We start from the raw sequence: 12,963 nt of genomic DNA on the forward strand, positions 1-12,963 counted from the left end.
GTCACTTCAAGTTTTATAAAATTCAATAAATATGCAGGATATCAGAGTCTTCACCAAAGATCAAGGAGCCCAAAGCAAAAACCTTATTGTCTGAATTTAAGAAATGTTATTGACTTCAAGTAAATTTTTCACTCGCAAAAATATTTGCAGGACTGTAGCCAAAATTTGGAAATGAACTTCAAAATTATATAATCTAGTCTTACTAATTTGTTTTATTAAAGTATTTTATTTTAACTTTTTTTTTATTATAGCATTCTAAATACCATTCATATCTATATTAAAAAAAATTAACAAACACATAAATTATGCAAACACTAACAGATTTTGAGTGAAGAGAAACTTTCCAAGAATGAAGGGGTAGAAGTGATGTCTCTTCCCATAAATATTTTTTTAAACTGTAACTTTCACTTGTGTTAACAATTCATTTGAGATATAAAAATCCATAATTTACATAGTATTTCTGACTATTGCCACATTCAGATAAAAGAATGACAATTATTATAAACTATCTCAGAGTATAACACATAAAAGAACTGGTGACCAGATCAGATGTCACCATGATTAAATAATATTATTCAATAGCACTTAGGGATGCCTTGCATTTTACAGAATAAAAACTCTGTAGTATTAGAAATGTACATAATAACTGTCCCGCAAAACAGATGATGCCACGAAGCTTTTGCTGCCCGCTGGTTTTCTACTCTCTACTTATAAGCAAAATGCTTTCCAAAGTCTTTTGTGAACACAGTTCTTCACATGATACCTTGTCAACGACCAGTTAACCACTGGTAGCGCTGGGATGCAGTGGTTTGACTCTTGCTAGTCTGGAGAGGCCAAGTCTAAGACCATGAGTAGGTGACTTAACCGAAGCATATTTCCCAATGTTATTAGTGCTTCCCGATGCAGCTGAAAATAATTTTAAAACAAAAAGGTGTAAGCAGTTTTAAGAAAAGAAAGCCTAACTCCTGTCTTTTTATGCATTCAAAGCAGAACAAAAAAGTATTATAAAGACATTGTAATAAGGATAGAACAACATACCACAAAAGCACATGAAAATCAGCATACTTGCAGGGAATCAATCTATTTGGGAGCCAGTGCAGCAGGTATGTGCAGGTATGGCACACAGTTTTAAGTAACAAGCAACACAGAGAAACACCACCATGTGGCACTGGACAAGCACAAAAACATTGTTCCTGGTCTACTGAGCATTTTCAGGTGCACCACAGACAATCACAGAATCAAATACAAAATCAAGTGACAAAAGAAGGCTTGAGAGAAACAAGTCAAACAGAAAATTAATGTGTGCATTAAAGGAAATCAACTATTAAGGAAAAACAAAGTAATAGTTAAGACTCAGCAGCAGCAGCTTAAACATTCTGATAACCTAAAGCTTTTAAGTATTTACTTTACTAAAGCAGTTAGAACACTTCAGCACATTATTATTATTTGTTTAGAATATATAACAATACAGCATATTAAGAGCTTTCTTTATCTCTGGTATAAGAGAGAAGAGGCCACAAGACAATCTCTTGATTAAGATCTGCTTCACACTCTGGAAAATATTTCATTATCCTTCCCACATAAAGGAGTTAAGGATAATGCCGTAAGAGGAAAAGAAGCATGAAGATAGCTTTTTTTTTTTTTTTTTCTTTTTCTTTTTTAACCTAAGGTTAAAAGAATACCTTGCATTTTAAGAGGGCAGTAGTCGTTCCAAAATGCTGTTTGTTTGTTTGTCTACTTTAAGTGTCTGGAATTCTTTACTAAATACAACCAATGTATCTTTTTATAGTTACAATCTCACAGGTACCTGGTGGTATCCATTTAGGCTTCTTCTCTGTTACAGGACTTGATGCATGTAAAGGCCTTCCAATTGGTTCTGAAGAACTGGACATCTGTGTTGGCTCAGATTTTAGTTCCGTTACCAGTGAAGGAGGAACTACAGGCGATACTTAGAAAATAAAAGCAGCCTTAGAATAATACTTTTACAGAGAAATTGTCACACTGTATAAGATGATAGATCCCTTTACAGCAAGACTTCTCTGAATTGAGTGAAACGAATATGTTAGTAATGCCTTGTCTTCCAAAACTCAATATAGATTTAAACAGTCAGTCCTGTTACATGCTGGAATTTCAATACTAGTTTGTAAATAAGCACTACAAGAATTTCTTGTTAAAGATATTCCAGATGCTAGATTGCTAAGAGCTAAGATTCTTCAGTCAGCTATTCAAAGCAAACTATTCCCTGTCATAAATAAAACTAAAGATTAAATTATGTATTGTAAACTCAGTATTGAAATTAAAAGACATTATCAAGTCAGACACAAGATGAACACAAGGGTAAAAATTTTCTTAAGCTATTTAGAAGAAAGTAAATACAGTGAACAACTTAAGTCTGAAAAAGTTGCATATTTAACACTTTAATCCAACAGTTATTAGTACTAGCATTGTTTGGCTACCCTTGAATTAAAGATTCATATATGTAAATGCAAGAACATGCCCTGATATTATATTCATTTATTTTTTAAAATCCTCAGATCACATAATATTATTTAACCTTTTATTAAAAGCTAGTTTTAAAAAGAAAAACTATTTTTATAGTAAGCAATGTTTGTTTACTATAAAGCCTTTTTTCTTCCTGGATTTTTTTTCTCATCACCATTTCCCTTTTACTCTGCATATAGCCTTATTCATCATAACTCTGAAGTCAGTTTATCAGCTAGTCGTATTTGTTACTTCAGGTCTTTTAAAATACTTGTTTTTTAATAAGAAAAACAAGGATAAGCATCAAACAAAAACCCTGTCAAAGGTACAGACGTTGTTTCTTGTATACAAAAGGAACTTTTCATTTCAAATTCCTAGTAGAAACTTACCTGTAATATTAATCTTGGATGTTGGAGTCTTTTTTTCTTTTTCACCCTGCCTCTTTTGTTTGGTTTCTTTTTTATTTCCTTTGGTTTTCTTCTTTTCCATAGCAAAGTCTTCATCATCATCTTCATTATAATCTGAATCGTCTTCTGATTCCTCATCTATAGCAACGAAAAGGGATTTCATCTCTTTACAGGAAATATAATTTATTATTACTCCAGGATCTTCTAATCTCACTCTGAATGTAAAGAACCAGTGTATCTTAAGCACACAGTTTTGCACATATTTATATGATGAACTGAGAAAGAAATAGCTGTCATAATATATTCAGTATTTACAGATTTCTTTTTTTTTTTTTTTTTTTTTTTTTGGAAGTCAGCACACCCTGATATAAACTGCAAATAATAATGCTTTAAACTGTTTAATTATCAAGTAAAAATATCCCACATGTGCAAGATGAAAGAGTTACAATTATTTGACAGTTCTTCGAATTTTTACATATTCTTGCTCTAATGTGTAATCATAGAATCATTAAGGTTGGAAAAGATCTTCAAGATCATCTGGTCCAACCATCCCCTACCACCATTGTCACCCACTAAACCAAGTCCCTAAGCACCACATCCAACCTTTCCTTAAACAAACGCCCCTAGGGATGGTGACTTCACCACCTCCCTGGTCAACCCCTTCCAAGAAATGTCTCCTAATTTCCAACCTAACCCCCACCCCCAGCGCAATTTGAGGCCATTCCCTCTAGTCCTGTCACAAGTTACCTGTGAGAAGAGGCCAACCCCCAGCTCCCCACAGCTTCCTTTCAGGTAGTTGTAGAAAGCAATATGGAAATTTGGAAAAAATGGAAATATGAAGATATGGAAAAAATGGAAAAATACTTTGTCAAAATTCAGCTGCATAAGTCTTATAGCTTTATTATTTAAGAAAGTAACAGACACTGGCAAGTCTTAGAAATAGCTTTCTGACAGCAGTATCTAGACTATCCCCCAGATATTTCCACTGGTAATTTTGGAAGTATTTTCCAATAAGACTTGCAGTACAGGACAAAAGATTGGATAGAGACATGTTAACAACTGGGGCATAACAAAGAGAGGTGTCTATCACGTTTTCTAGGCATTCAATAGTTGGCTCCTACCAGAATTACAGCAATGGGATAGACTGGCATCCAATCAGACGCAGAAAGGTTTTCAGACAGATGAGAATTGGAAGAAGGAAAGAAGGGAGGCTATGTCTTCAATAAACTTAAAGAAAGCCAGTACTGAAAGCACTGAACACCTGACAGTTCTCCAGATTCAGTTTTGATGCAAACCTCAGAATACAACTGCAAAAACAAGCACTACAATTAAAATATAATGCTTTGGTAAGAGGGAAGGAAAGATACATTAGAAGCAGTACACACTTTCCTGCATATATAACCTCAGTGTAAGTAATCACATTAAAAGAACTCTTAAGCAGACGGTTTCTACAGCCTACCTGGTACAGACTCTCGCTCAGAGTCAGTATCATGCTCTCTGTCATCACTGTCAACAGTCAGTGACTTCTTCTGATGTGACAGAGCTTTAGATGCTGCCGTCCCTTGCCTACAGCCACTCCTAGGTATGTCATCGTGTAGAACCTGATCAAGACCTAAAAAACAGAAGGTGATCTAATTAATCCAAATTCACAGTAACTCTGCTCTCTCTCTATGTCAAAAAGAAGCAGGTTTTGAGTCTTAGGGCCAGGAACTTGTTTTTGGTTTTCGAAGTACACTGTTAGACTAGCAGGTTATCTACACATGTTTTCACATGGTTCTCATTTTATAGAATCACACAATCATGGAATGGTTTGGGTTGGAAGGAACCTTAAACATCATCTAGTTCCAAGCCCCCTGCCATGGGCAGGGATACCTCCCATTAGACCAGGTTGCTCAAAGCCCCATCCAGCCTGGCCTTGAAACCTTCTGGGCATGGGGCATCCACACCTTCTCCAGGCGATCTGTTTCAGTGCCTCACCACCCTTAGTGAAGAATTTCTTCATTATATGTACCTCATTAAGTCTACCCTCTTTTAGCTTAAAACCACTATTTCTTGTCCTATCAGTACAATCCGTGAAAAAGAGTCCCTTCCCATCTTTTCTGTAGCACCCCTTAAAGTACTGGAAGGCCACTGTAATGTCTTCCCAAAGCCTTCTCTTCTCAATGCTGAATAACTCCGACTTTCTCAGACTTTCCTCACAGGAGAGGTGCTCCAGCCCTCTGATCAGCCTCATGGTCCTCCTCCGGACTCACTCCAGCAGGTCTTCCTTGTGCTGGAGGCCCCAGAGCTGAACACAGTACTCCAGGTGCGGTCTCATGAAAGCAGAGTAGAGAGGGAGAGTCACCTCATCTGACCTGCTGGCCATGCTTCTTTTGATGCAGTACAGTTGGCTTTCTGGGCTGCAAGCATACATTGCTGGCTCACATTGTTTTCATCCACCAGCACCCCCGGGTCCTTCTCAGGGCTGCTCTCAATCCATTCTCCACCCAGCCTGTATTTGTGTTTGGGATTGCCCCAGCCCAGATGCAGCACCTTCTACTTATCCTTGTTGAACTCCATGAGGTCCACGCAGGCTCAACTCTTAAGCCTGTGAAGGTCCCCCTGTATGGCATCTCTTCTCTCCACTGTGCCAACCACACCACACAGCTTGGTGTTGCTGGCAAACTTGCTGCAGGTGTACTCAATGCCACTTAACTGGCAAAACTGTTCTATCTAGGAATGAAAGTTATCAGTATTTATCTGTAATCAAACTAATGAAAGTAGAGAAGCACAAAAATAAAATCAGGAATATGAAAAAGCTCCCAGTGGCACAGCATATGTTTTGGTCATATCTACTTGTTGCTTTGACATTTTGGACACATTAAGGAGCAGCGTTTTTCCAATTTTAGGACATTTTAACAAAAAAATGAATGCATCCCTCAAAGTTAAGAATATTTTAAAATAAGTAAGATTTTTTTCCATATAGGTGAAAAACAAAATCCATCAGAAATAAGAGAAAAACATATTTAAATGTAAATTTAAATGCTATTTTTGGAAAGACATAATATGAGAACAACTTACCTAAAAGTTCACTGTCTACACTGCAGTTGGTAAAAACAGGTCTCCTATTTTCTGATTCAATTTTCTTACCTGTTTTAGGATCTAGAAAATAAAATTAAAAAAATATATTAAACAATAATATTTCAAAATTATGTTTTAAAAAGTAAAGATATTAAGAAGTGAAATGAGCATTTTTATCTGTCTGTAAACAATCTGTTTGAAAAGTCTTATAGAAAAGTTACTTTTCTCACAGAAAAAAAAACTTGAATGTAAGAAGACAGGCACAAGCTAGAAATTCTCATTTCTTCATAATGACATCTTGAAATAAAACATGACTTTCAAGCTATTTCTTTGCAAAATAAATTCAGTCATGTCAAAATTCGCTACATATAAATAGAGTGTTGCATTGAACTGTAAAATAACCTTGTTCTTCTGAATTTTGCACCTCAAGGATATTTGTTGGTTTTTCTTTGACAGATAAGGCTAAGGCAACTTCCAGATCTCTTTGATAGAGTTTGTCATCCAAGGATATTCTGAAAAAACAAACAGGCTAAGTAATAATACAATGAAATGAGTGTTACAGATCTATCTCTGACTTACTAAACTTTGAGTTCTGGTGTTTGTCAAGAAATTATCATCATACTATGAATTACTTCCTGAAGAGACTTCAATAAAGTAGAAACTAATATTTAAAGCACACTATACTTCAAAGTACGATGGTGTTGGAACATTGTAGTATAAGACCTAATAACTGGTATTATCACAGGAAAGGCTAATAACATTTGCTTGAAATACTGCATTGAAACAGAACATTGATACAATACTTTACCATCAAAATAATCAGTTTTTTTTATTGGCACTGACTCTCTATTTTCTATTAAACTTTAAATATGTTTTTTTCTAAGGAGTCAAACTTGTCTTTGTAGTTATCAGTTATTCAAGCCCTTAAGTAATATAGAATTCTTACAATTAATTTGCATTGTAGAAATATCAAGACAAGATCAGACACTTAAATCTGTTTCTGCACCTATGCAGGTAGATTGCTGTAGTTTAAAGCTGTAAAAAACAATAGACATAGTTCACTACTGACCTCAGGCAACTTTTTCTGACCCTATGTAAAGTTATTATACCATTGTTTTGCAACTACACCATTAAAGCTGAAAACAATTACCACACTAATACGTTGTATTTTTACTCTCAGCTGTTTAAAACTCTAGAAAAAAAACAAAAAACAACAACAACGAAAACCACCACAAATACTACTATTGAAATACAGCTTCTTTTTTCAAACACAGTTAACCACGTTTCAACAGTTCTCACCTTTTACTAGGTGCCTGCTTTTGAAATTGAGTTAATTCTTTGTGTGTTATTTTTTGCTTCTCTTTTTTCTCCTTCTTTGGTTCCTTCAGCTGTGTTCTGGATTTTTTGCTTAAAGGTGCAGCTATACATGCAAAGTCTTCATCTATTTAAGAAATAACAACAAATAGTAATTAGGTATCCTCCAATATATTCTTCCATGTGGCCAAAAAGAAGTCACTCAACCCAATTTCATCATACACTGAAAATACACCAAACATAGCCTTTTTGACATCAACACTACTAGAAAAAAAAAAAAAAAATGTAACAGTACTGTTCTTAAAAGTATTTTTAATGAAAATTTAACGTGACTTCTTTCACACCTGTTTTAATGGTGATCATTTGTTACCAGAATTTCAATAACTAAAGTTTCACCTTTTCATATACAGAACAATAATTTTTATAATATCAATCATTGTCATTAATCAGTTTTAGTCTTGAGGTTTTGTGAATTGTTCCCATTAATGACTCCTGTTCATTAGAAATGTTCCTGCTTCCCTTTTTCTAGCTTTCTCATATTGCCTCTTAGCAAATACAATATATTTTCTTCAGTTTTCCAAAAAAATTAGAAGGCATAGAAACCACCTTTCTTCCAACTGAAGACACTGCAGTTCACAGTACAAAATAAGGAAAAAAGTATAATGGTCTTCAGTGCTCTCTAAATGCCAGAGAACATATACATACATATATATATATATATATGATCAATTCTGAGGAAACAAACAAACAAACAAAAACAAACCACGAGGAACAGAATAAAAGTGACTTAACTTTTGTTTAAATATTACAAACGGTCACTTAAAGACTAAGAAAAGTCATGCACATTTAAACTCATAATATTAAAGCTCTGCATTAACCTGCAGGACTTGCAAGGGACCATCAACATTATTTACTTTACCTTCTCCTTCCCATCACTTCACACTATTCAGTTCATCTCACAAACAGATGAAGAGCAAGCAGGAAAACAAAAAACCAATAGCAACAAAAAATTCATAGTCCAAATCCATGAAAGTAAGGAAACCCAAATTCAGTACCGAAAATATGTGACACCAATTGGGGCTCAGAGGAAAGGACTGTCGTGAAAATAAATAGCCTGCAATCTATTTTTCTTATCAATGAATCTCAACATTTGACTGTTAAGTTCTTACCCAGAACCCATCAAGGTACAGAGCTGCAATAGGAATGTTAGGTCTATGTACAGACAATCCACAACTCCTGACAATATTCTGGTTTACAGTCCTGCGAACTGATCTTTGGGAGGACATGGAACAAGCAATTCTCTCTGAAAACTAAGGCAGGGAAAGAAACAATATTCTTGCAATAACACAGTGGATTCACTAGCTCCCTAATAAACTGTTCGTATATCCTGGCTTACGGTCATCATATTCCTGTTGAATCAGGACTTTTAACAGTGTGCACAGTTTACTTCCACTAAAAGCAGTAGGTCTTGTTGCTGAAGTGATTCATTACAAACACTCCACTGATGCTTTGGGTAGTGGCATTAGTGTTTGGCATTTTTGTTACATACAAGAATACATCACTTACCATCATCTTCACCAAATTCCGAATAATCAACAACTTTCTTGCTCCTGTGGCAAAACCGCACAGAGTTAGTCATTCGGGAGTGAGAATCCTGACTTGCTAATACTTGACTTCGGGTAACTCAAGATTTTAAGGAAAAAAATAACGCGCGTTCAGATGTTTTACTGTAACGTTATTAAGACCCACAGAGCCACAGAAGCGTTTGAGCTCTGCCTTAAAGCCACCCAGCCCCACTGCCCTGCAGGGACACCTCCCACCAGACCAGGTTACCCAGCCTGGCCCTCAACACCTCCACGGATGGGGCACCCACAGCTTCTCTGGGCAACCCGATCCAGGGCCTTGCTGCCCTTATAGCAAAGGGTCGGGGCCCTGGCCGGGCCCCCTCAGCCGCGGGCGGGTAACGGGCGGGTAACGGCCGCCAACGGCCGCCGGCTTTCTAGGAAACGCCCCCCCCCCCACCAGCCCTCACCTCCGCACCGGCCGCGCCGTGCCCGCGGCCATGACGACACCGTCCGCGCCCCGCCCCGCACATTCGCCACGGGGCGGCTGGTGGCGAATCTGCGCCTGCAGACGCGAAGCTGGCGCCGGCCGCTCGGCAGCGGGGGGCGGCGGGGCGCGGAGGTGAGGCCGGGACTGGGGGCTGGGGGCGGGCGGGGGGGCGGCTCGGGGAGCGGGGCTGCTCGGCCCGGCCTCGGCTCGGCTTTGGGGTACGTGGTGGTGGGGGTAAGCGGCTTGGGCTTGGTTTAAAATCGCAGAATGGATGGGGCTGGGTTTGTCAAAAATGAGATTAATATTTGTGAAAAATGCAGGTTTTAAAGTTTTAAAAACTAGAAGTTGTTAATTGTTAACAGAACACGCTTTTTGTTAGCATATTTGTTTATGGTTTTACTAGAATTTAACTCATGCACGTCTTATTGCTAGTTCAGGAAATCAGCTCGAAGATGAAGCCTGATAAAGGAAACGTCTGCATTAGGGAGAGAGACTATGTGTACGAATTCAATGCTGGAAATCAGCATCTAGTGCTGACAGTGCCCCTTAAATTTCCTGTGCAAGAAAATGTTAGTCATCTGCATGGACGTCTAATGCTTCTGCACAATCTGCCATGTTTTATAGAAAATGGTAAGACTTGAATTTTTAAATTTTGAATTTTTAGTGTCACATACTCATGCCCATAAATCCCTTACACCACACTTGAAGAAACCAAAAGAAAGGTACTTAGTAGAAATGTTTTATTTTTTTTTTAATAGCTAAACATTTAAGAAAATGGCTATCAGTACTAGAAGGAAAGTGCCTAAGTAAAAGGTTTTCAGAAAAAAAAAATCTATGTTTCCTAGTTGATTGCTGATACTTCCACTTAGATGGTTTTGTTGATGGGCCATTCTCTGTTTGTTATAATAGACCTGAAGCAATCTCTTAGTAAGTTCATAGAAGAGGAAACTATAAAAGATTATGATAGAGAAGCTGAAATGGCTCTGGAAGCAGTGAAATCAGGAAAAGTAGACATAAACCAGCTGGCAGATACTTGGTCTAAAGCTTACAAAGAGGTAAGACTAAGGCTGAAAAATTAATGTTCAGAATTTGATTTATGTGTATGTGTATGCACATGTATGCAGACGTAATCAATTCTGTGAAAGTACAAAATTACATGGAAATTCATTTTTACAATTGTTATGATTTTTTTCCTTTTATTCCAAAGTGATTATTAGGTATTCACCCTGGAACTTATCAGTAAGTTTTTTCCTGAATTTACCTCATTACTGGCAAAAATTTAGTAGAGTTAAAAAAACAAAACGGAGAAGTAAAATAGATAGTGACTGTCAAACAAAATTAGATCTAGGAGTTATAATACATTAGATTCAAAGAATAAGATTTGCGTTGATCCCATCCAGAACGTCAAAAATACCAATGAAGTCTCCTAAAGAAAACTGTGAACAAATTGTATGCCTTGATGAACATGAATAAAATGAAATTAGCCTAAGAAGAAAAATGAATTTACCTTTAAGAAGGAAAAATCTGCATTGGGTGAGCACAGGAATGTTTCAAATCATTGAAAGAGTTTACCCTCTTCTGCTCTGAAGGTTACTATGAATAGGTTAGGCAAACTCTTTAAAAATTTATTTAAAATCTTGCCTCAGTGCAAGGATTATGATTTTATCATCTCTTGACATTTCTTCAATGTTACCATCTAAATTTATCATCTGAATGGTGGGAATCACAGCAAATACAAGGATCGTTTCAGTATAGAAGAGCCTGCTGAACTGGCATCTATCTCTGAGTCATTCTTTGTTAATGAAAAATTGCTTTTCTTAAGTCATTGTTGTTGATCACATTGTAGTGACATCAGAGTTTGGTCCTCCTTTCTAGTAAGATGTTTTTCTTTGCGCAGATGATGTTTTGGACCCTATCTAAACTTCATCAAATGCAAATGATGTTGTGCAGATTTATTTTTTTGACAGCACCTTAAATACTTAAAATAGTAAGTGCTAAATTATTCTTCTTTTCACGCTGGTGGTGAAAATTGATGATTCTTCACTGTTGGCAAAACCATAATACTTCTGCTGCTAGTTGCTTTGAAAGAGAGTATGAGAAGAGAGAAAACGATAAAAGCTAAAGCAGAATACAGACAGCTCAAATCAAGGAGATAATTCATGTATGTTGAAGGACATGCATCAGTGTGAATGCCCAGTTGGTTTTGCCTCCCCATTATGAGAGATCATTGTTTTATATTATATGGTGACTTTAAAGACTTCTCTCTTATAATTTTTAGACAACATTAGAGTACGCAAAACCTGAAGAAACCAGCTGGGATGAAGATTTTGCAGATGTTTATCATGATCTGATACATTCTCCAGCTTCTGAAACACTGTTAAACCTGGAACACAATTATTTTGTTAGCATCTCGGAATTAATAAGTGAAAGAGATGTGGAATTGAAAAAGCTTCGGGAAAGGTATTCTGCATTCTTTTCTTCAGTTGTCTTACAAAATACAGGTGCATACTAATGGATGTATACAACTTGTATGATAATGCTTGTCAATTTATATTTGTCAGTGTAAAGCCCTATTTTAGTGTCGTGTTTCCCTCTTTAAACTTAGTCATATAATGCTTCATTTATATTGTTAGGCTCAGCTATCTTCCACTCTCCTCAGGCACTGAAAATTATACAAGCAAAGGTCATCTGATTAGTACAAGGTTTGATTTTTTTTTTTTTTTTTTTTAAACTTTCCATTCAAATTCCATTTTAATTTCCACTGCTGTTTCATTTCCATTCCTATCGATGTTTTGAGTGCTTAGGTTAAGTATGTGTCATGCTTTGCCTTTATTGTAATATAATTCAAATAAGAAATTGAAAGTTCCACAAGATGAAATGATGAGGAAAAGATTTGAACAAACTTTAATTCAGAAACTTCTGAAGGAGGAAGTTTGTAAAAGTCCCTGTGGTCTCCCCAGGAAGCTTGCAAAGCTGCAGGTGGCTGCTTTGTCCACGAGGAGGAGCACGTGCATTGTGTGTTTTACTTTCTTTCCCCCCCCACCCCCCAGGTGAACTAAATAGGTTCCAAAAAATAAATGGACACGAATGTATAGTATAGGTACTAGCAACGAATCCTGGCAATGCTTGTGAGATGCCAAAATATCCTTAGTAGGTGTGTTTTCTAAGGGGTAGTACTCTTTGTTTTTAAGCTTACGGTATACACCTGTTTATATAGGTTCTTTCTAGTGTACTTCCAGAATGAATTTTACATATTTGTAGTTTCTTTCTAACACTTCTGAATCTTGCATATCTCTAATCTGGGGATAAAAGTTGCAGTAATGTAAGCATAATGGTTTTTGCTGCATACTGACTCTTCTCAACTACGTATATAGAAAAAAGAGCACTTAGTATTAAGAGCAGTAATCTTGTACAGCTCCAGTGTGATAGAGCTGTGTATTGACTTCAGTGGAATTTATTGTATCTGCTTGCTGTAATTGTGAAAGTTTGTATTTTGATGACAGCTGAGACTAACCCACTTGAGTGAAGATAATGTCCTGTTTGCACAGGAGTTGATTTGGAATCCCTTACCATCAAATTTGTTTAGTGGATATTAATTACTAAGTTTTTGTTAAAGTATATCGATTCATTGTTAAAGGTGGGGTGAATA

General features: G+C 36.6%; 2 protein-coding genes across 12 annotated transcripts in view; one reads left to right on the top strand and one right to left on the bottom strand.

Annotated features, from left to right (window-relative positions):
* Positions 1 to 9,382, bottom strand: RAD51AP1 (RAD51 associated protein 1). Its single transcript, XM_084509748.1, has 9 exons — positions 9,295 to 9,382; positions 8,829 to 8,872; positions 7,248 to 7,389; positions 6,351 to 6,460; positions 5,949 to 6,029; positions 4,348 to 4,500; positions 2,871 to 3,026; positions 1,808 to 1,948; positions 1 to 906 (listed from the first exon to the last, which is right to left on the bottom strand). Exons 1-9 carry the CDS (start codon positions 9,324 to 9,326, stop codon positions 779 to 781), a joined length of 987 nt encoding a protein of 328 aa, XP_084365874.1. The 5' UTR covers positions 9,327 to 9,382; the 3' UTR covers positions 1 to 778.
* Positions 9,321 to 12,963, top strand: part of FERRY3 (FERRY endosomal RAB5 effector complex subunit 3) — a 22,370-nt gene continuing 18,727 nt past the window's right edge. For 3 of the 11 annotated variants that reach the window (XM_084509656.1, XM_084509662.1, XM_084509665.1), the window contains exons 1-4: positions 9,321 to 9,446; positions 9,747 to 9,944; positions 10,224 to 10,369; positions 11,593 to 11,774. In XM_084509656.1, the coding sequence (XP_084365782.1) occupies positions 9,767 to 9,944; positions 10,224 to 10,369; positions 11,593 to 11,774 (506 nt within the window). In that variant the 5' untranslated portion in view covers positions 9,321 to 9,446; positions 9,747 to 9,766. Of the gene's footprint in view, positions 9,447 to 9,483; positions 9,533 to 9,746; positions 9,945 to 10,223; positions 10,370 to 11,592; positions 11,775 to 12,963 lie in introns of those variants that run through there. The other 8 variants (XM_084509659.1, XM_084509663.1, XM_084509666.1 and 5 more) reach the window with 6 other exon arrangements.

The sequence above is a fragment of the Aythya ferina genome, assembly GCF_964211825.1.
Source record: "Aythya ferina genome assembly, chromosome: 1".
In the NCBI taxonomy this organism is placed as follows: domain Eukaryota; kingdom Metazoa; phylum Chordata; class Aves; order Anseriformes; family Anatidae; genus Aythya; species Aythya ferina.

Excerpts from the sequence above, each read along its gene's own strand:
- RAD51AP1 (XM_084509748.1), bottom strand. The coding sequence starts at position 9,326 with ATGGCCGCGGGCACGGCGCGGCCGGTGCGGAG. Across the intron at positions 6,461-7,247 it reads AAGCAGGCACCTAGTAAAAG|AATATCCTTGGATGACAAAC; the intron begins GTGAGAACTGTT and ends TTGTTTTTTCAG. Across the intron at positions 3,027-4,347 it reads TGAGCGAGAGTCTGTACCAG|ATGAGGAATCAGAAGACGAT; the intron begins GTAGGCTGTAGA and ends TCGTTGCTATAG.